General features: G+C 38.1%; 1 protein-coding gene across 7 annotated transcripts in view; it reads left to right on the top strand.

Moving 5' to 3' along the window:
* The window catches only part of BCKDHB (branched chain keto acid dehydrogenase E1 subunit beta), a 206,492-nt gene that overhangs the window by 76,702 nt on the left and 106,562 nt on the right, over positions 1 to 23,228 (top strand). The window contains exon 10 of one of the 7 annotated variants that reach the window (XR_004300167.1): positions 2,089 to 2,172. The exons of 5 other annotated variants lie outside the window; for them this stretch is intronic. Coding sequence is in view for 1 of the 2 variants with exons in the window: in XM_032409391.1 (XP_032265282.1) it covers positions 2,089 to 2,253 (165 nt within the window). In the remaining variant the exon portion in view is untranslated. Of the gene's footprint in view, positions 1 to 2,088; positions 4,552 to 23,228 lie in introns of those variants that run through there. One more of the 7 variants, XM_032409391.1, reaches the window with a different exon arrangement.

The raw sequence follows: 23,228 nt of genomic DNA, 5'->3' as shown, positions 1-23,228 counted from the left end.
ACATAAATATAATCTTAAACTTCAGATATTTGAAGTCATTTAGAGTATGTTTGGACAATAGTAGAATTCAGTTAGAAATTGAGAAAAAACTGGAAAATCCTCAAATTCCTACAAATTAAATAATTTACATTTAAATCATAGATTGTAAAAGAAACTGCAACAGAAATTAGAAAAATACTGAACTGAAGGGTTATGAAGGTACTAAAATAAATTTCAAGATTCAGGTAAAGCCATGCTTGGAGAGAGCTGTATGGCTGTAAATACATATATTTAGAAAACAGGGATAAGAACAAAAAAATTAGTGATTTGAATTTCCATCTCCAGAAAGAAAATTAAATCTAGAGAAAATAGGATAAATACAGTGATAAAGAGCAGAAATCAGTGAAACAGAATGTATAATAGAGATAATTAAGTTAAAATGAGATCTTTGAAGAGACTAATGTACTTGATAAACCTTTAGCAAGACTAATGGAAAAAAATGGCAAACACGAATGACAAATATCAGGTATGAAGAAGGGGAAATCGCAAAGTCTACAGACTATATACTAAGAGGATATCCTGAATGATTTTACAAATAAGTTTTGGGTGAAATGGACAGATTCCTAGGAAATACAGTGTTTTCAAAAATAAAAATTAGAAAACCTCAATAGTCATATATCAAACTGAATCCGTTTTTATTAATGCTTATATAAGGAAAACCTTAGACCCATAGGGCTTTACTGGTGAATTCTTTAGAACACAGTTCTTACGCAAATTCTTACAGAAAATAGAACAAGAGGGAAAACTTCCAAATTCTTTATATAAGGCTGGCATAATCTTCATATCAAATCTGTTTTGGACAATATATAAAGCAAAATTATACACACATTTTATGAACGTAGATGTAAAAATCAAAATATTGGAAAGTCAAATTCAACAATATATAAAAAGATAAAGGTGAGGGTTTATTTCAAATATGCAAGGGGTGTTTGACATTCACAAACATTCACACAGTGGTTGATGCAATTTCCCTCATGAACAGAAAATGGGAAAAACAGTCATGATGATCTTCATAATACAGAAAAACATTTATTAAAGTCAATATCCATTCATAATGAAAATTTCTTAGTAACCTAGAAATAGAAGGGAATTCTATTAGTCTGATAAAGAGTAGCTTTATCTTGTAGCTATGAATAGCTGTAAAAAGCCTGCAGCAGAAATTATATTTCCTACTGAAATTTTGACTGCTTTCCTGTTGAGATCAAGAATATAACAAGGATGCCCTTACATAAGGGCAAGAGATACAAAAATCATATGGATTAGAAAGAAGTAAAACTTACTACTCATAGGTAACGTGATTTGTATGTAGGAAGATCTAGTGGAATCTATGGGCAAATCATTAGAATTGAGTTTACCAACGCCCCTGGAAACAAGGTCAATATACAATAATTGTATTTTTATATACCAGCAACAAATAGAAAATAAATTGATAACATTTGAAAGAGCATCAAAAAATCAAACATCTAGGGTGAAATTGAATGCTGCATATGTAACAACTGTGCAGAAAATCCCAAAACATTATTCAGAGAAATTAGAGAAGATGCAAGCAAACTGAAGCGCACATACCCTATTAATCAGTTGTAAGGCCACGAATAGCCAAGGCAATCTTGAAGAATAAAGCTGCAGGACTTAGTTATCCAATGTGTTATAATCAAGATGTGTTGTAAAGTTATCGTCATTACAGCATTGTACTGGGGTAGAGATAGACCACTGTGCTGCCATTGATTAATTTCCTTGTATTTATAATGTAGTGAGCCTTTTTATAGACAGAGAGAGCCTTGGTGTGCTCTGACCTGGAGGAGGTTTTTTGGTCATTCAGCCAGAAACCCATACTCCTAAGTAGTGCTGTTCTTCTCAAGCTCCCCAAGAATAAGAACCACGGCTAAGTGTTGAGGGCTTGAATAGACTTTCCTGCTGAGATACAGACCACATTCAAAGTGAGTTAAAAAGCGAGCTACAAAGTTAAAACAGTGGCCAGGCACAGAGTTAGGCTTGAGGTACTGTCCAACTTGAAATTTTTTTTTTTTTTTTTTTTTTTTTAATGTGTAGAAATTCAGAGAAGCTCCCTATGGAAAAGAAGAACTTGATTTTGGCAGGAGAATGACAGTCTTTGAAAGAAACTCAGAATTCAAGAATAATACTGTCCTTCAACTTAAAATCAACTACATACAACAGTCCAAAAAGGAAAGAAAAATGACAGTTTACAAGGTGTAGGTGATTTCCACATGTTTATAGAGAGCATTGACACAGAGCTTTGACATGCTTATACTTTATTTGAAATTAAATTATGCTAATTATTGAAATAAATAAGGGTTTGCCTTTATACCTTGGAGCTGTTTTTGATTTCTCTCTTTCTTTCATCTTCTGCCTGCCCACATTCAATTCCAAAGCAGATCCTGCTGGCTTTGCCTACACAATATGTCCAAAATCTGACCACCAGCTCGAATGCTGTTACTCTTGATCCTGGCCCCAACTGCTAGCATTTCTCACCTGGCTTTTGGCCATAGCCTCAAAGTACTGTCTCGCTTCTGCCCTTTCTGTGTCATAGGCAGAATTGATCCTTTCAAATGCAAGTCACATCATGTTCCTTCTGGTCTCAAAAGGCCTCAATAGTTTCCCATTAAATTTAGTGGAAAAGTCAAATTTCTTACCATGGTCTACAGGGATTTACCTTGTCTCACCACCTTCCATAGCCCACCACCATCCACCCTTCAGAAACTGCTCTTCATTGACTCTCAACCAAGTGACTGTTAGGTCACCACTCAAATACCATTTTCTCCTTCAAGGCCTCTGACCCATTTACTTAATACTGGATACCATCCCTCTCACCAAGACTCCCTTTTACCCCTCCTTCCTTTTTTTCTAGAGAGATGAAATGATCTAACATATTATGTAACTTTATTATTTATATTGTCAATTTTTCTTCCCCCGTTAGGAGGTAAGTTCTGTGAGGGTAGGGGTTATTGTCTGTTGGCTTACTGATGACTTCTCAGTACCTGAAAAAAATGCCTGACTTGGTTTGGTATTCAGTAGATATTTGCTATGCAATTATTATGAATATCAGCAAAAGAAAGTTTGATGATGAAACTGTTTAAAATTGAAATATTTTGAATTTGGTACTTTTTCTTATTTTTGGTGCTTATACAAAAGTTGAAAAAGTAACTCTAGAATATTGCTTTATGAATAAATCTGTTTTAAACTGAAGCATTTATTCTAGTCTTAAGTTTTAGTTTGACCTTGTGTTTTATTTTTCTTAACAGTTGTCCATTTTTCATAAAGATATATAGAAAGTATCATTTGAATTCTCATTAGACTAGGACCAATTTATCCTAAAAAGCAAAGTGAAAGTGACTACAGCAAACCTTAGCTAGCTATCTTATAATTTCTGAGAATTGAGTTCTTATGGTAATTTTCTGCATAGATGAGAGTTACTATTTCTGGGTAGCAGCTTTTAAAACTTCTTAACCTTTTGAACGTCAGTATTTCCAAAACCTTTTCACTTTTCTCAAGGAAAACATAATGTATATAATTTCATCTTTCAAAAATAATTTAGTCCAAATGAACATGGGTTGTTACACTGTGTTAAGACATTTACATTTATTGAGGTATATAGTTGTTTACTTCATTGATATATTTCTGTGCTTAATTTCATGGTTTTAAGGCTCTTTAAATTTAAATTTTCTTTTATCTTTTGCTGTCACATTATTGCCAGCTGTGCATGGGATCCAGATGACCAAACTTTATAACTGAGACATGTATATTGGCCAGGGAAGGCCTGTAGTGATTTCTCATGAATCAAGAACACATGCTTTACTCTTCAAACCTTATGATACTAATTTGGGTTTTTCAGAACCTTTCTCCTCTTATTTCCTTGCCTGTTTTGCCAGGTGGGTCATTGTCATGGACTTCAGAGCTGGAAGAGGGCAGCCTGGGCCCCATTCCCTCTGGTCTTCCTACTGATCCCAGGAGTGACCTGTGACTTTTAACATCCATCACAGCTCTTATGCACTGCTTCTGATCAGGGGTTTTCTCTGTTCAAACATATTGGTACGAGATACTGTCTCAAAGCCTCTCCCTCCTCCCCCAAAGTAATCTGCTTTTTTTGAGGTACTCAGGAGGTGGGTTGTTACCTTTTAAATTCTTAACAAAATTTGGAAGTGATATAGAAAGGAACTTCCTCTCTCCCTCCCTCTTGCTTTCCCTCTCTTTTCTCTTTCTGACCTGAATTATGTAGCAAAAGTTGATGATGTGCCCATCGATGCAAATGGTTGTTGCATGGCTACATGTTGGGGCACCTATAGTCTCAGTATTTTGGGGGTATCCTAGGAGCAGGACAAGGCCTCCGTGGCACTACAACGTGGGACAGAAATCAGAAGTAGGTTCGCTGTGGCACGAGGAAGTGACTGCAGTTGGGAGGGAGCATTTAGCATCCTCTTCTGTCCTTTTACTCCAGCCCTTTCCATTCTTCGAAAGACTTCATTGGGACCCTGGATAAAGGTAAGGCAGGTTCTAAGGCTGGCAGGTGGGGTGGAGGTGGGAAGGTTCCGGGGGCAGAGTCCTTCAATAAAAAAGGAAAGGGATATTGTAGGAGTGGAACTGGGAAGAAGTTAAACCTTGGTCATCTGGGTGTGGCTAATCATTTATATATAAAGAACCAAGTTTGCTTACTCTCTCTTTTTGCACCTGGTGTTAGTGTATTTGTGAATAGTGCAAAAGAGGTGTAGAAGACCCAAAGTACCATTGAAGATAAACATAAAAACATATGGGTTCTATTTTATGACTTTAATTATAATTTTGTAGCCTTTAGGTTTGTTTTTATTTCCACAAGGTCGACTTAGATTTAGATTACCTTAGATTTCATTTTTAGTAAGATTACTAACACTTGCAAGGTTAACATTTAGGGTCTGTATTTTGTACTGAATGGCTCTAAATTGGTTTTGTGGGGAGGTTGGAGAATTTGCCTTTAGAGAATCTATAATGGCTTAGTAGTCCCAGTTACATACATTTTTTTTAGTCAACTTCTTGGACCTGATTGAATGATTCACTGGTTGAATACTAGCTCTTTTGCTTGAAGCTTTTAACCCGTGAGGTAGAGGGGAGGGAACAGGAGAATGAATGAGAAAAAGAGCATTACCAGAGTGTGGGGGCAGGAAGGGGAGCTAAGTAATTACCTATAACCACTAGAGGCCTCTCTTAAGCCAAGTTTCATGGTTAATATCACCAGGTTTCCATAATGGGGCCTGGCTCTGTCATTGTAAATTAAGCATATTTTATGTTGTAGTTCAGAATAAATAGTATGAGAGCACTTTTTTCCTAGAGCATATATTATAATGTAACCCAAATGTTTTCTTTAATGTGTTTATCAGAACAACTGATGATTTATTAGACTGAAAACAAATTAGAAATCTCCCTCTGCTCTTTCACTCTCTAAATGAGCTTTTGATAAAAACATGTAATCAAAGAATATGCCCAGATGAAAATTATATGCCTCTTTGACAGTGTAAGGATATTTAGGTTTAAAATTATTACTGATTTAGCATGGTGTGTTTAGTTGTTGAGAGTAGTATATATTTTTCTGATGTAGAGTATAAGTAAAGTTATTTTAGGTTGTGTATTTAAAATTTCACATGTTTCTTTCATTATTATAAGCTTCTGATACCAAAAATCTATTTAAGAAATGATTCAAAAACTTAGGCTTAATACTGTCTGGGGTAAAAATAAGTGCTTTCCTTTAGGAATAATGAAAATACCATTTTTCGTTTGGAATTATTTTGGATGTGGGTTGACCTTGTGGAGATGCAGGCAGGGAAGGCAGGGTCATCCTGTCTGATAAGAATTGTTGTTCTGTTGCACAATAGGAAGGCTGACAATTTGGAACTTTGTTCCACTTTTGACAACTCATTGTTCATATAGGATTTTCTTTGTCACGACCACAACTAGTTAGTTGTACTAATTGGAACACGTTCTAGGTTCTTGGATGCTGTACTTGGGATGTGATGACCACATTTACTGCCCTGCATGGGGGCCCTTGGATGATTCCTTGGAGTTCCATGAGGGCAGGGGAGTTTTGTGAATTTTGTTCATTACTCTATCCCCCAGAATTTTGAAGAGTGTGCAGTATAGAGAAGATACTCAGTAAATATTTGTTGAATGATCTTATTATTGCATTTCAAAAATAGAATGAAATATGTAGTAAGGAGTCGGTTTTTCAGTGAAAGAAATTAATGGAGAAACTGGTAATTTCTGCAGGGAAAAAACATCCTGAGAGTATCACTCCTGCTACCTGGTCTATTTTTAGTATGACTTATGTTTTAGGTATGTTTTGAAGAAGGTTAGGATAATGCCTGGGTTCTGATCTAACTTTGTGTCATATACGTAATATAACAAGGCTTGACATAGTACCTGGTGAGTGGTAAATAAGAGTTTAAAACAACATGTTTTATGCATATCTCCCTTAGTATTCACAGCAGTTCTCCTAATTAGATGTCAGCGTCATTATTTTATAGGTGAGAAAACTGAGTGACTTGCTCTAGGTCACACAGCTGATGAGGTTGCTGGCCTCCCAACCTCCGCCTTTTTATTATAACATGCAGCTTCTCACACAGAGTTTGAGCCGACTTTGTAAATATTTTTCAGATGTGATGAAATGACTGTGATTTGTGATGTAATTTGAATGTAACTTGCAAGCGTACAAGATATTGGCGATTGCAATGTGTTCACAAGGAGGGGTCAGGTCTGTTTCTTTCCTGCGGGGCTCTCTTGTCAGAACTGTAAGTGTTCCGATAGGGGCATTTCCATTCTCTATGCTAAGAATTTCTGTTCCCATTTTACAGATGAGGAAACTGTGTCTTAGAAAGGTTAGAAACCTCCCGAAGGGACTCAGCTAATGAGTGGCAGAACTGCAGTTTAGTCTTAGGTCTTAAATTCTGGAACGCTGACATTTTCATAGTATAACTGTGCCTCATGTTAGAATAGTTATTTTACGATTATCTAACTTCATGCTTTAAAAATTATCATTTGAATTTTACTGATGAATTGCTTCTAAATTTGAGCTTGCAAATATTTTATAACATTTCAAGAATTTTCTTTCACATTTGCCCACCTGTATAACATTTTTTAAAGAATAGAACATTCCTAAACACTGTGTACACCTTGTAAATCACACTACCATATTTCATTTCATTTGGCATTATTTTTTTTCCTTCTATATGGAACTGGAGAAAGCAAGATAAAATTTTATAATTATATTTTTCCATTTCTAATCCTACTTAATGTGTCCCCTTATATGCTTAAATTCTTTGAGTTTCACTCAAGATTTTCATTTTGTTGAAACTATTCGCTTTTGCTGTTAGAAATAGCAGTGAAAAGAAAGAAATCCATTACCTCATTTCATAGTGAAAAAAGCTTACAGGTACTTTGTGTTCTTAGTTCAACATTTTAGGTATAATGTAAGAAATCTACATTTGTTGACTTTCTGGTTTTTGTTTGTTTGTTTGTTTTGTTTTGTTTTGTTTTTTTGATGGCCATAAAACTGGTACTTACATTTAGGAAATTGTAGCATTTATGCTATAATTGGTAAGTTTTTCTTGCCTTTTCTATTATAATACCCTGGTTTTGCAGTGTCTAGCTGTTATAATTTAACTTAAAACTTTATTTAAACTATGGTCTACAATGGTTTTTAAAAAGTAAAATTAGAGAATAATACCATTTACTTCTGTAATTTATCTACTCCAAAATTGAAACCACCCTTATCAGTCATGGATAGTCAACCCTTCCAAATACACACACTCCTTGTCACATGCTTTTGTTGCTTTTCCTTCCAAGAACTTGGTTTTCTCTCTGTTTGTGTTTTCTTTTATATCTTTAAGTTACATGGTTTCTTATATAGCTGTTACACATCTTAAGTTTATTTTTCAGTACTTTATGCATTTTTGTTGTTATTGTGAATAGCATCATCGTTATTACAGTTTTTCCTTTTTTTCCCCTTTTCTGTGTGTGATGGAAGAGGTTAAACAAATTAGAGTACTACATTACCATGTCAATAACACATACATTTTAGCAGAGCATATAATGGGAAGCAGTATTTTCCATCCCTGTTTCTAGGCCCGCCCCTAAACACAGCCACTTTTAACCACTTCTCTGTTTTGTTCTGATGGCCACTTCCATATCTTTAAGACATTCTATAGGTATTTTTGGCTATAATACTTTATTAATTTCTGCCAAGACCCGGATTCTAAACAGATACCCAAAATAACAGGGTTTATGGAAAAAAGTAGGTTAGGCAGATAGCACAAAACATATAACCCTTTGTTACTAGAGCAAGGAAGGGTTTGTGACCTGAGTCAGGAAGGAGTGAACCTGCTGAGTCAAGGGCAAAATGCATAAAAGCTGGGGAGAACCATGCAATAAACACTTCTAAAACAGAGCAGATGGGCCAGCCTGAGTCAAGAGGCATAGTGTATGGAACTGTTTTTCTCTGAGGCTCTCAGCTCTGTGGTTATGCTTTACCTCTTACTGTGTTTCTTAGCATCATAAAACATTAATGTGCTGGGGTGAATTGCATATATGCCGACGTCAGTAGGCCAGTTGCTGCTGACTCCTGACCTAAAAACATGTTTCATACCTTGTGCCAGAAAAATGGACTCCCCTTGCCCAGTCCCTCATGTAGTTCACTGATGAACTGGGTTTGATTGACAGTGCCTAGGTTACATCTTTATCTTAGCTATGATGGAGACGAGACTGGTAAATCGTTTCCTTAATTATCTATCTCACTTCTTCAAGGTAGAATGTAAAAAACTATCAGAATATGGAGAATGGGGCGCCTGGGTGGCTCAGTTGGCTAAGCGTCTGCCTTCGGCTCAGGTCATGATCCGGGGTCCTGGGATCCAGTCCCACATCGGGCTCCCTGCTCCGCGGGGAGTCTGCTTCTCCCTCTACCCTTCCCCCCACCGCTAGTGATCTCACCCACTCTCTCCCTCTCAAATAAATAAATAACATCTTAAAAAAAATGTAGAGAATGTGTTCAAAAGTTTTGGGTTATCAGTAAGAGAGGTCTAATACACACATATTTACAAATGTATATATACATCTACATATGTATGTATACCTTCATTTATCAGTTTTAAAAATTATTCCCCACTCTGACACATGAAGATTCAATGCCCTTGCATTACCTATTAGCTTCACCTTATCATTTCCCCAATTCTGAGTTATTTGATTTCTTCTACTGATTGTCTTTTGATTTTAATAAATTTTTAAATCTCTTATCTTGTTCTATTAACTTTTCTCAGTATCCCTCCATATTTCACTGTGTAAGAAGATGACATTAATGCCCTCTACTCCTGTCTTCACCTCTTTCTTCTCTTCCAATTCCTGTTTTGTATCAACTATTTATTTTTACATAGCTGAGACTGATAACATTAAATTGTTCTATAACCATAATTAAACCTTCTATAACCATAATTAAACCTTCTAAACTTTTGATTCTAAAAGTTAAAAACCAGTAAATGCTCTTGATCGTATTATGACAACATAAACATTCTTTACCACTGAGCTGACCTGGGGGGTAAGATTTTATTCCTTTTTTTTTTTTTTCTTTTTAACTTTAGTCCAGTTGTCTCTGCCCCTAGGCACCTAAAAGGAGATATTCTTGGCCTCTAGAACAAATGGTTTGTCTTTTCTTATGGTGCATTAATTCCACAAAATCTTGTCACATTTTAGATCTTCGTATTTGGGCCATAGCATTCTTTTGGATCGTTCTGGATTTTTTAAAATTTCGAATTACCTCTTCTTTTCTCCTTGAAAGAGCATAGTCAGCCTTTAACATATCTTGAAGATCAGTACTGTCGTTTGGAATCTACTTTTCTTTCCCTCCAGGAGCCCTCTGTTCCAGTCTTCACTACCATAGTTGCAGCAACTATGCTGCAAATTCATCCTCAGGGATGTTTCTCCATTGCACTCTTAAAAGACACTGTTTTCGGGGTCTTGTGACTTTCCCTTTCATGGTTTCCTCCCTCATTTTGCCAATGAACATACAAATTAACTTCATCAAGCAGAAGTTGTGTGGGTGTGGGAGGCTTTTGGGACACCCACATTTGAAAAAAATGTGTGTTTTGCACTCACACTAGATTGATATTTGGCTGGATATAGAATTCTATGTTTGCAGTAACTTTCACTTAGGAGTTTAAAGATAATGCCTTTCTATATACTTGTGTTATATCGGGGTAAGAAAGCGTGATGCCAGTGTGATTTTCACCTTTCTGTAAATGATTGTTCTGTGTGTTTGTTTTTCTGGAAACTTTTATTTATTTATTTATTTGTCCTTTTATACTGAAATGCCATAGATGTGCGTCTTGGAGTGAGTCTCTTTCACTCATCTTGTTTTGCCTCTCATGCATTTCCTCTGGGAACTTATTACTTATTTAAAAATAATTGTATCCTTTTTCTTTTGTATATTTTCTTTTCAGAAAACTTATCAGTTGGATAATAGCCCTTCTAGATTGATTCTGTGTGTCTCTCCTTTCCGATCTAGTTTTTGTCCCATTGTGTTCTTGTAGTATTTTGAACATTTCCTCTCTTTTTAATTTTAATTCTTATTTTGAATAATTTAATTTCAGTAATAAATTTTTTTCTTATGCTCTGTTCTTTTTGTACTTTGTTGTTTTGTGCAATGTCTTCTTTAGTTGTCCTGGGTATACCAATATAATATGAAAGTTATTTATATTATAAAATAATAGGCTTTTTTAAAGCTCGATTCTGTAAATCATCTCTGTTTCTTCAATAGTTTGTCTCATTTGTAATACATATTTTTTCTTCTTGTTGATTATTTTGGAGCTCTGAGTGGGTGTTTTCCTATAGGTCTCTTTCCTCAGTAGACGTCTCTGGGAAAAGTTGAGCAGATCTGTGCACATGGGTGAGACTTTGTTTTAGGATGTCTGGATGAGAAGTCTGTCCATAGGCATGAAGGGGTGGGTATCTCTCGATATACAAATGAGCTAGGCTTGCTTTTTGGACATCAACCCTCACAGAATAGACCTATCTTTGTAGGCAATTTGAATGGTTTTATCATAGACTGTCTTCTTTGCCTGGATTGTCTCTGGGGTCAGGGTTGGAAAGATGTGTTTTTATTTGGGGGAAGTGGGGCAATTGGTACAGCTGCTTTATTTAATTCCCCTGTTATCACTCCCGGTTCTTACACCCACCTTCCGCACCTGCTGGTGAGCCCATCTGGGGTCTCAGGAGAGATTAACTTCCTCTTCCCTTGTACACCCTACCTCCCTCCCCCATGTGTCTGGGCTTTAGCTTCTGCTCTTAGTCAGCATCTCCGTCACACATCCACAAAACGCTTGTTTTAGTCTCTTTTGTCTAGTAATCGCTATCCCTCCCCAACTTGGTTGTTTTGACTGTTACAGGTTTTTTTCCCTTTTGTATTCATTTCCTGTCTTGGGAAAGAAAAGATACAAAAGCATATATTCAGTCTATCAGCTTGAGCTGGAAGGCTTCTCTATTGTGTTTTTTCATTTTTTTAACAAGAAGCATGGTGATTTTTGTATTTCAGTCAGTGTATTGTCCTTTCATGAAAATCTTATTCATTTCAGTAGTTTCTAGGTTGATTTTCTAAGTTGGTAATCTTATTCTGCAGGTAAGGCCAGTTTTGTCTCTTGTAATCTATATACTTATTTTTTTTTCTCGTTTGACTAGAAACACTGAACAATATTGAATGATAGTGATGATAGCAGATATTGAATGTGATTTTTCCAAAGCCTAATATTGAACCGATTGAATTGTAAAGTAGAAAATAGAAAATATTGTCTTCATTATATAGAGTCCTGTCTCACTGAGAAAGATAACAGAAATTTCCTGCACAGGTAGTATTTTTGAGTGAATGGATTTGGCACTTACAGCCCGAGTACCTCTTGTACATCTTTGACCAATAACCACAATTCAAAATTAGAGATGAGAAAGAAAGGAAAGTAAGCTTTTTAAAATAATAAATTCTTCCAATGGAGTTGACCAAATTTCAGATGTTTATCATTATTGGAGAAGAAAGTTACTTTTATTTCTTGCCAGTAAATCAAGGAAAATAAGTCCCATGACTGGCAGCTATCATAGATCTTCTGCCCTAAAGCCAGTGAAAACAATGAAGCAACCATAACTGGATAGATACATGCATGTGGTAAACACAGCCTACATGATTGACAGCTACATGACAGGTCATATCGAGGACCAAAAGACTTGGTTATTGATTATCATGTAGAAGAAATCAACCGCTTGATTTAGTTTTGTTTTTTTGAAGGGGCTTTAAGAATTGCCTTGTAGATGTTAAAACTGATTCATGATGTGAAACTCTAGGGTATAGTATTTGGAAATGCTTGGTGGAAGTTGGAGGGGAGTGATTTTCTGTCAAAGTGAAAAAGACTGTTTATCAGTTTTGTCCTTAAAGGGACTTATTAGTTGGAACTATCAAAAAATGAAATGAATTGCCTCTTGTGGTTGTGAGAACCTCATTAATGGGGCATCATCTGGCAGAAATGTTAAGAGAAGAAATGGGGAGGATGGCCTAACCAGTCTCTTCAGTGTCAAAGATTATATGGAATAAAGGAAAACTATCCTTTTAGCATTCTGGAATATAGTATTATATTTCAATATTAAGTGATGTAATAAAATAATACAGATATCAGAAGAAGTTATTCATCTTTTATGGTTTTTTTTAAAGATTTTATTTATTTATTTGACAGAAAGAGACACAGGGAGAGAGGGAACACAAACAGGGGAGTGGGAGAGGGAGAAGCAGGCTTCCCGCTGAGCACAGAGCCCGATGCGGGGCTCGATCCCGGGACCCTGGGATCATGACCTGAGCTGAAGGCAGACGATTAACGACTGAGCCACCCAGGCACCCCTCATCTTTTACGTTTTGCACGGGAAATTCCTCTCTTATATTTCTAGTAAAATACCTGTGTCCTTAGACTTTTCTTTTGCCAGCTTTATCTTCTTTTTACCGTAATCAAATAGTAAATTATTTCTCCAGTTTTGTAAGTAGAACAGACATCCAGTAGCCGAGTTTTATAGTGACTTTTTTTGGTAACCTCTCTGGCATTTACTTTTTTAATTTTCCACAGCTGCTCCTGTCTTCCCTCCCTCTCTCATCACCCTCCATCCCCCCAACCCTCAGGTGAAATCCCCTGGGCCACCTGTAGTACCTCTCCAACCATTAGTTCTTCTCCGTTCTCATTGCCTATTCAAACTGTCATCATTTCTCCCTAGGACAGAGTGTCCTCTTGCTCCTTTGAAGCCCTTCCTTCTTGCCAGGATAATTTTTTAAACCGAAAAACTGCTTGGTATTACTACTCATAGTTCAGTTCTGGCGGTGCTTTCGGATTGCCATCAAAACAAAATGTGAAATCTTACTATGACATAGTTGGTCCTCCAGGATCTGACCCTGGCCTGTTCTGTGGTCTTCTAAGTCCGTGTTGTTGCCTTCTCAGTGTTCACAGGGCACCACAGCCAGCTCTCAGAGCTGCTTTCCTTCCCCTTGTGTTGTAGTTTTTAATGTCCTCATCTTGCTCTCTCACCATGCAGCCTTTTAGCTCTGTATGTTCACAACCACAGCAGCATGGGGAAGATGTGAAATAAAAATGTATTTCTTGTCCCATAATATATGAACTTTCCATGTATTCGGAGATTAGGTTTTGTCGAATCTCCATTTTCCATGACGTGGCAGAGAATCTTGAAGTAGGTAGAGAAAGACCTAGAAGTAGCGTGGGGCTCCTGGGTGGCTCAGTCGGTTAAGCATCAGCCTTTGGCTCAGGTCATGATCCTGGGATCCTGGGATCGAGCCCCACATTGGGCTCCCTGCTCAGTGGTGAGTCTGTTTCTTCCTCTCCCTCTGCCCCTCTGCCTGCTTGTGCTTACTCTCTCGCTCTCTCTCTCAAATAAATAAAATCTTAAAAAAAAAAAAAGTAGCTTGAGGTAGCCATAAAACTCATGCCTAAAAGCACATACACGCTAATTCTATAGGAGAAACTAGGAGGCCCTTCATCATATGCCTTCCACCTTTCACTTAGAATTCTTACAAATGTGTGTACTTGCTGTCCTAGTTCCCATTAGGTTAGAAACAACACGTTGGAAGATGGGGTAAAGTTAGGATGTCAAAGGTAAGGATGTTGGCAAGACTAGAGCTGATATAATGATAGCCTGAGAAGAAGGCACTCTGTGGGAAAAGAAAAAACAGTAAAAAGTACATAAGAATATTTAAAAATCACAGCAGTTTTTTAGAAACAAAATAGACCTGTGCCTTGGTCACATGGTATTATAACTGATGTTCCAAATTCTGTCCATCATCATGGGGAGATTAATTTTTGTTCATGCACTGTTTGAAATTCAGTATTATTGCTTAAAGGTATGAGCAGGGTGAACTCTCGAATATGTTGAGTAACCCAGCCTCCTACAGTGCTAGATAAATGAGTTCTTGCTGAGTTTCTTTCTGAAAGCTGCAGGGTATGGTGCTCTGTTTCTGATCATTAATTTCCCTTTGGTTATATTCATATTTCTAACAATGTTATTTAGTGATCTTCTGTTAGGGCATTTTTCTATTAATTTCTGATTTCTCGTGTCATATTTGGAAACTAATAAAATGACCCCTTTCTCTTGGCTCTTATTGTTCTTCAGATCTCTTATTCATGGAGCCGCTTATGAATTTTCAGTGGTGGAAACCTCATTATATCATTAATTCTGATACTATTTTGTATTAAATCCCTCTGACATTTTCCAAACTTTAACTGAATTGGTGGGAAGGGGAAAACAGGGGGATGAAGCCTCCATCTTTGAAGATGGCTGACAGATAATAACCTCAAGGTGTGAGACAACACCTGAGGGGTGACAGATACCATGTGTAGTCACAGTACCACAAGTCCCTGTGCCGTGGCTTGGAACCACGTATCTTCTTGGTGTGAATCACTTGAGACATGTTTCTTTCGTCTCTCAGTGGGGTTAAACTCCAGGGGAAATTGGGCTGGTGGTGCCAGAGGGTGGAGGGTGTGTTGACTAATTTGTTAAGTAGCCTTTTATCTGAGAGTCTAGTTTCTCATGAGTATTTCTGACCAAAAGCGTAGATGGTTGGAAATATGGATTTTTGTTTTTAATTAGTCTCTCTAGGGACGAGAGGCTTATTTTTGAAGAACGGAATTTTAAGGAAGCCTGACAACCTCAGTTTTCATGTGACTGAAAAATTTTGGCAGCTGAAAAAGCTTTCCCAACTAGGAGTTCGAGCCAGACTTTCCAGTGGCTAAGCCGTTCTTTGGGGGTTAGACTTGTGGGTAACCTGTACCTTTAGCGCTCCCATCACAGTGGTACCGTTTAGGGTGCTTATGGCACTTTCGTATATCTTGCTTCCTATTGGCTCCGAAGGCTCTCACAGGGTTTATCCTTCCATTGTGTGCCTTATAAAGATCTTCACTCTTCCATCCCATATTTATACATTTTAATCGGGTTAGTTGATACCTACCACAGACATAGGGCAGCATAATGCCTCATTATCTCTGCAAGAAAGATCTTTGCCTCCTCTCTTATACCACCACAAAATTATAATGCTACTATATTACCACAGTTTTGTAACTTGAGAGGCAGAAATTGATTGTTTTGCCCAAAATCCTGTAGGAAAACAGAAATAGGCAAAAGCGAGCAGACTTGGGATGCCACCCAGTTCCATTCCCCGTTCCTGCATTGTAGCAACCTGACAGTCAGCGGCTCCTACTCGACCCTTCCTGTCAAATGAGGCAACCAGTTCTCTTGTGCAGTTCTGGCTGTTAGAAAGTTTTCAGGTGATATTTGCTTTTCTCGAACTTCCACCTATTGATTCCTATTCTCTCTTGTAAGATCTTGTTTATACCTACTTCTGTTTGACTTGTCTTCAAATATTTGGACACCTTCCAAGCCTCCTTGCAGTCTTCTCATCTCCAATCCAAATATTCTATTCATTCCTTTCAGCTATCACTTAAATCCTCTGGTTTCCAGATTCCTCACTATACTGACGGCTGTTCTTTGGACATATTCTCAATGTCCAGTGACCCTTTTAACTTCAAATGACTTAAAAATTATTCTTGAGGTTATTGTCCATCAGCCAAATGCCTACTAGACTTGTTTTCTCCTAGCGTCTGACCTTTGTAGTGACCTAGAAGGAGAACAATGCTTTTTTATGTTTCTGTTTTGAAATACTTGAAAAGGTAGTGTGTTCCATGTCATTGGATATGTGAAGGAGATGTGCATAATGTCAAGGATCTTAAAGATAAATAGCAAATTGGGAGTGTGGTGTCCTTACAAAAGTAAATTAAAATGGCTACTTAGAAAGTACCTGTATAGGGGGAACCTGGGTGGCTCAGTTGGTTAAGTGTCTGCCTTGGGCTCGGGTCATGATCCCAGGGTCCTGGGATAGAGCCCCACAACGGGGCTCCCTGCTGCTTCTCCCTCTCCCTGCCCCCACCTTGTGCTCTCTCTATCTTTCTCTCTCTCTCTCTCAAATAAATAAGTAAAATCTTTTAAAAAAGTAAATAAAATATAAAAAGTACTTGTATGAAATGCTAACTATAAAAATAGGGCATATTAGAGTGCATAATACTGGGAATAATACTTAAGTGAATATTCCTCTCAGAAGGACACTTAACATGCTTTTGTTCTTTGACGAATCCCTCAGTAAACTTGCAGGATTATTTTGCATCTGTGAAAGACTGTGTCTTTTGTCAAAAACTTTTAGTTCACAAAAAACTTCATTAACATTTTCCCTTCATGTCAACAAAGAGTACTTTAATTTTCTCCACATTGCCCACATTGTTTACTTATTCTTTAAAGAGTCAACATTTGGGGCAATACAACCAAGTTGTTACAAACTTTTAGAAAACCCTTAATCAGTATTGTTAGCATTGTTTTGTCCAGTACCAACTACTCCCCCATTTCCTTGAGGATAAAGTTAGCTATGCTTTCTTAGATAATCTCAGCCATTTCTCAGTGACATTTTTGTAAATGGAATATTGTTTGCTCTTAATCCTAAAATTAAGTTATTGAAAAATATATTGACCTTACTGTAGATTTGGGACTGTGTAGCTGATAGATTTTGCCAAATTATGGCAATGAGAGCTTTAGTAGTGTCTATTTTAGGACAAGTGATTCTTTAGTAACAGTGTTAACATCATTCCACTGTAGAGACTTTTTTTTTTTTTCCATGAGGTAATTTAAAAAATGTGTGGCTGTTGTGAGATATTTAGTTCAATAATATGTTGCATGTAAGGACATTCAGTGAAAGGGTTCTGGTGTTATAAGGAAAGGATGTTAAAAAACCAAAATCTCTCAAGTAAATTGTGGTTTGTGACAGTTTCACCCTCAGGGAAGGGAAGCTCATTGAAATTTCCATGACTATTAATTTTGAGAAAGAACATACATGGTCTTGTTGGACTGAAGCCTCCAACCATCTTATCAAGCCAAGGATACAAAAGTAGGCTCAATTTGCATCCCCTTTTGGCCCATTAATCAAAATGAAGATGGTAGGAGTATATGGATGGTATGTTGGGTCCTTTGTCAAGTTAGCATAGGGTATGAGTCATGAATATTCCCCATTTCTTGATTTTATAAATTGTCTCCCCAAAGTCACTCACCAGAAATATATAGTAAGAAGTTGAATTCATTTGGCTCACTTAACTTGTTTTGGAGAATGGGTGAGAAGGGCTTCCAACTGGAACTGTCAGTTTTTTTCTGCAGCAGGCACCTGCCTTTTTAGCCTTTTGTGAAAATAGCCTGATATGCTTCTTCCTTCTTTTGCTACCATAAAGCATACTATCCCGGCTTTTGTAGGCTTTCAGACTGTAAAAGTGATTGCATAGTCTGGTTAGTACACAGAGTTCTGGGTCAGGGATCTCAGGCCCCGGTTTTCTGCTGGTTGCTGGATGACCTTGGGCAAATGAGTCAACCTCTTCTCTACTTTCCTTTCTACTTTATAAAATTGAGACTTTCTTGGGGCGCCTGGGTGGCTCAGTCGTTAAGCGTCTGCCTTTGGCTCAGGTCATGGTCCCAGGGTCCTGGGATCGAGCCCCGCATCGGGCTCCCTGCTCTGCGGAGAGCCTGCTTCTCCCTCTCCCACTCCCCCTGCTTGTGTTCCCTCTCTCGCTGTCTCTCTCTCTGTCAAATAAATAAATTAAAAAAAAAAAATTGAGACTTTCTTGTTCTCCTTAGTCTTAAAAAAGTTTACAACAATTAAATAAAAGGTAAATAAGAGTTTGTTGAATGAGTTAATACCTATCTGGATACTTTAGTTAATATAGATAGGTTGACTTCTCACATTACTAGAATAAATTAAACGAAATGCCCCAAATGGGCTCAATATGTATTCCAGATTGTCTATGTTAAATAGAAGATGTAAGTCTGGTCTAATTTGTATAAGTCATTTCAATCTCTTTTGAGGAAAAGCAATGTGGTTGTTTATGTTGTCCATGTAAATGTATTACAGCATTAAAGAAGTTCAGGCAACACTGAAGGATTGTTTAGTCACTGAAACCTTTAAAGTCCCTTCAGTTAGTGTAATTGATTCTTATGAACCCTTTAAAATCATCTAGTTAATCAAAATTTTAAATTGCATCAGGATTATTTCATCTCTTTAGGGCTCTCACTTTTAAATTTTGCTCTTTTTTTTTTAATTTAAAAAAAGATGAATTATGCTCATTCTGGGAAAGTATTTGGGCTCTAGTTGACATAAATTTGACTCCAGTTTTTGTATCCCAGGAGTCTGTTATGCTTTTGAAATCTTATTAGCTCATTTATACTCCATTTCTCATATTTGAGTGCCCTATAAACCTGTAGACTTTAAAGACCTGAGCTGCAGTCCTAACCTAATATTGCAATCTGCTTTTAGATGTATAACCATAAAACACCTTAAAGGGAGTCCTCTGTTTATAGATCTAAAAGTGTTGTACTTGAGCTAACAGTGAGGCTAAGGCCTGATGTGAGCTTTTGAAGAGTATAAAGCATACTACTAAATGGTGGAACTGTTATCTAATAAGAGTATGTCTGTGACTTATTGTATTTCCCTTGCCTTTTATTCCTATGAGCTGTAGAAAGAACCCACTGTAGGGGGTTGGAAATATTCTTTCTTAGGATTGTGGGATGACAGAGTGGTTGCTTTTTCCAACCACCATATGTGGTGATTAGACTCTTCGGAATGACATTGGGGTACTTTTTGAACAAACAGCAACAGCCTTCCAAATAACTTATAATAAATAAAGTATGTAAAACATTTTCTTCAGCCAGATGTAATGTTTAGTAGTAGAGGAGTAAATTTAAAGTGACCTCTTACAGGAAAATTTGGGAAATGCCTGGATGGATTAAGAAAGCAGTCATGCTGTTAGAAATAAACTCCTTTCCAGTTCTTAGGTGAGAATATACAATGGTTTACTTGAATTTCATTTTCATGATTTCATGGAAAATGCACTGATTGGTAAAACCTAAAAACTTCAGTGAACCAATACTCTGTTTGAGCTTTTAGAGGCTTTGTTTCTAGTACTCAAAAAACATTTAAGCAGATAGCATACTTCTGTGTGGTTCATTTTCCTGAATGTTTAATAACTGATCTGATTTTGTAAATTAAATTATATTGTATATATAATAGAGTGAAATCCAGTTCCTGGGGGCCTCTGGGTAAGGTGTCATCTAAACCTGTGCCTCTGAGCTCCTTCTCAACCACCCTAAAACAGCAGTTTCAGAATTTCTAGGAGAAGGAAGTTAGGGGTTTGAGTGGGGATCAGCTAGAGAACTTGTCTTGAAATGGTGTTTTCTTTGTACACACATTGCTTTTACCTGGTTTTCATTTATTTTAATGGGATTAGGCTGGCGAGCTTTATATCTGTCATAGCCAAGCTTTGGTGTCTCCACTGCTGTTCAAATCAGACCCAAGCCAGAGAAAGCATGTGTGCAGAGATTTGAAGTGTACTCCTGACTCAGACTGTGATCAGCCTTGGCTCTCAGAAGTCTTCAGAACATTGTTTATTCTGCAGGATGGGAGAGGAAAAAAGTAGTAGTGGAGAGATTTGTATGAGGACCTAGACCTTAAAGCTGCCTGGGAACTCCTCAGGGAAGCCTGGTACCTGCCCAGTAGTGCTATGGCAAGGACTCTTCACTAAAATACTATAGAAGACATCCTGCCAAACTAGGATATGCTAAAGGCATTCTCATTAAAATTATTCAATCAACTGCTAGCATTTTCTAGGTGTTTTAGAAATGGAGGACATAGCAAACAGAACAGATTATTTTCCCCCCTCTTGGAGCTTAGATTCTATTGGGGTGATAGTCACTAAACAAATATATGTTTAGGTCAGGTCATGATAAATTTTGTGAAGAATGATAAAGTTTAAAGGAATAGTAAGGTGGAAGGAGGTGCTATGCTATACAGTTGGTCAGGGATGACCACTCTCAGGTGGGGCCTTTTGAGCAGATACATGATTTAAGCAAGAAGCTTCATAGGGATTTGAGGAGTTAAGATGGCAGAGCAGTAAGGGGACCCTAGGTTTCCCTCATCCCTCGAACACAGCTAGATAATTATCAAATCATTCCAAACACTGAAGAAATCAATCTGAATGCTGAAAGAGCAAACTGCAGAACTAGAGGGAGTACAGAAGCCACATTGTGGAAGGTAGGAGGCGTGGAGATGTGATTCTGGGAAGAAAAGAATCGTGGGTGCTGCAGAGGGGAGGAGCCTTGATCTCAGAGAGAGAAGAGAGAGAAACAGTGGTGAGCTGGGGATTGCACAAGAGAAACACTTCCCCAAAACCATTGACTGGGAAACCTAGAGTGGCTGATTCGCACAAGTTTTTACAAGCGGGAGGCTGAAAGTCTCAAGTTTTATAAGACCGTGCCGCCACTGGGGTGGAGCCTGGCAGGCATAGCAGTGCCCCTGTGGGGAAGGAGGGCAGAGGCCCAGGAGTGGGTGGTGTACTCTGAGGATCCCCTGGGTTGCACTGGGAAAGAAAGTTCACCTTCTTGGAGTGCATTTGGGAGAGGTGGCATGGTCTCTCTGGGGACAAAAGAGCTTGTGGGCGCCAACATGCTGCCTTGTTCATTAGTATAGGAACAGAGACACCTGAGGGCAGCAAACCTTGGTGCCAGCTTTTTGTTGCACTTTACCATAAACTCTGAGCCCGTACACAAGTCCCTGAACAATTCTGCAACTACTTTACTGGGACAAACCAGCACCAGCCACAGTGTGGCGAGACCCTACCACAGAGGATCAATGCAGTCCATGCTGTGCTGGGTTCCTCTAATTTGGAGTTTTGAAACCCAGCTGCACACCTGGGATAAAACACAAGAGTACCGTGCTGCCTGGCAGGTAGACAGCTCGGACACAGATAAGGTGAAGACAGGGATCTGATGGAAGCTGGGGACGCAAGAGGGGGGATTGTTCATTCTTCTGTGAGGGCTTCCTGAAGAGTGGCAGGTGTGAACTCCCCACTCCAGGGATGAGAGAGCAGGACAACACCATTTCCCCCCTGCCCATCAGCATTCAATTACTTCAGTGAGCAACACAGCACCCACAGTGGAGGCTGGAGCCATTTACACCAAGCCCCACATCCTGCACCCTGCAGGTGCATCTTTCCTAGGCAAGTCCACCTGAGAACCAGTGGCCCTCCCCCAGAAAACCAGCACAAACCCCTCACACACACCAAGTCTGCTGATCATAGAGTGCTGCAAAGTTTTAGCTCTAGGGGAAATAGGATCTAGTCTCTTTTAATAAGCAGACCCAAACACACCTGGTTAAAACTTGCCACACAGTGGGTAAGATCCAAACACTCTCCACTGCAGGCAAGAAGAAACTCTGCAGAGGACTGACCTGAGGGAAAGAGCAGCCAAAACACAACAGCAGAGGGGTGCCTGGGTGGCTCAGTTGGTTAAGTGTCAAACTCATGGTCTCAGTTTAGGTCTTGATCTCAGTGTCGTGAGTTCAAGCCCCACATTGGGCTCCATGCCCAGCAAGTCGCATACTCAAAAAACAAAACAAAACAAAACAAAAAACCATAGCAGCAGAGTGCACACTCTGAAACACCTCCTGAAGCACCGGGCCCAGGACAGTATAGGACCTCTTCTTAATAGAGCCATTAATCAGGAGCAGGAATATAACAGGTTTTCCTTATACACACAAAAACAATGACCTAGACAAAATGACAAGACAGAGGAATTCACCACAAAAGAAAGAACAGAAAGAGGTAATGGCCAGGGAATTAATTAAAACAGATATAAGTATGATTGAAAACAACAATCATAAGGATGCAAGCTGGGCTTGAGAAAAGGATAGAAGACACTAGAGAATCCCTTATTTCAGAGATAAAAGAACTAGAAACTAGTCAGGTTGAAATAAAAAAATGCTATAACTGAGATGCAAAACTGACCAGATGCAATGACAATGATGGACAAAGCAGAGGAATGAATCAGTGATATAGAAGATAAAACTATGGAAAATAGTGAAGCTGAAAAGAAGAGGGAGAGAAAAGTATTGGATCACAAATGTAGACTAAGGGAACTCAGTGACTGCTTAAAGCATAATAACATCATAGGAGTCCCAGAAGAAGAGATGGAAAAAGGAGCAGAAGGTTGATTTGAGCAAATTATAGTTGAAAACTTCCCTAATCTGGGGAAGGAAACAGTCTCCCAAATCCAGGAAGCACAGAGAACTCTCATTAAATTAAACAAAAGCCGGCCAACAGCAAGACATATTGTAGTACAATTTGCAAAATATAGAGATAAGGAAAGAACCCTGAAAGCAGCAAGAGAAAAGAAATCCCTAACCTATAAGGGAAGACATATCAGGTTTGCAGCAAATCTGTCTACAGAAACCTGGCAGGCCAGAAGAAAGTGGCATGATATATTCAACGTGCTGAAGGGGAAAAATATGCAGCCAGGGTTACTTTAACCAGTAAGGCTGTCATTCAGAATAGGACAGAAAGAGTTTCCCAGACAAAAACTAAAGGAGTTCATGACCACTAAACCACCCTGTAAGAAATATTAAAGGGGACCCTTTGAATGGGAAAGAAAGACCAACAGTAACAAAGACTAGAAAGGAACAGAGAAAATCTCCAGAAACAGCAACTTTACAGGTAATACAATGGCACTAAATTCATATCTATGAATAGTTACTGTGAATGTCAATGGACTAAATGCTCCAA

This window comes from Phoca vitulina, unplaced genomic scaffold (assembly GCF_004348235.1).
Source record: "Phoca vitulina isolate PV1807 unplaced genomic scaffold, GSC_HSeal_1.0 scaffold11, whole genome shotgun sequence".
Taxonomy (NCBI): domain Eukaryota; kingdom Metazoa; phylum Chordata; class Mammalia; order Carnivora; family Phocidae; genus Phoca; species Phoca vitulina.
The sequence above is the reverse complement of the archived record's forward strand: the minus strand, read 5'-3'. Positions and strand labels throughout refer to the sequence as shown.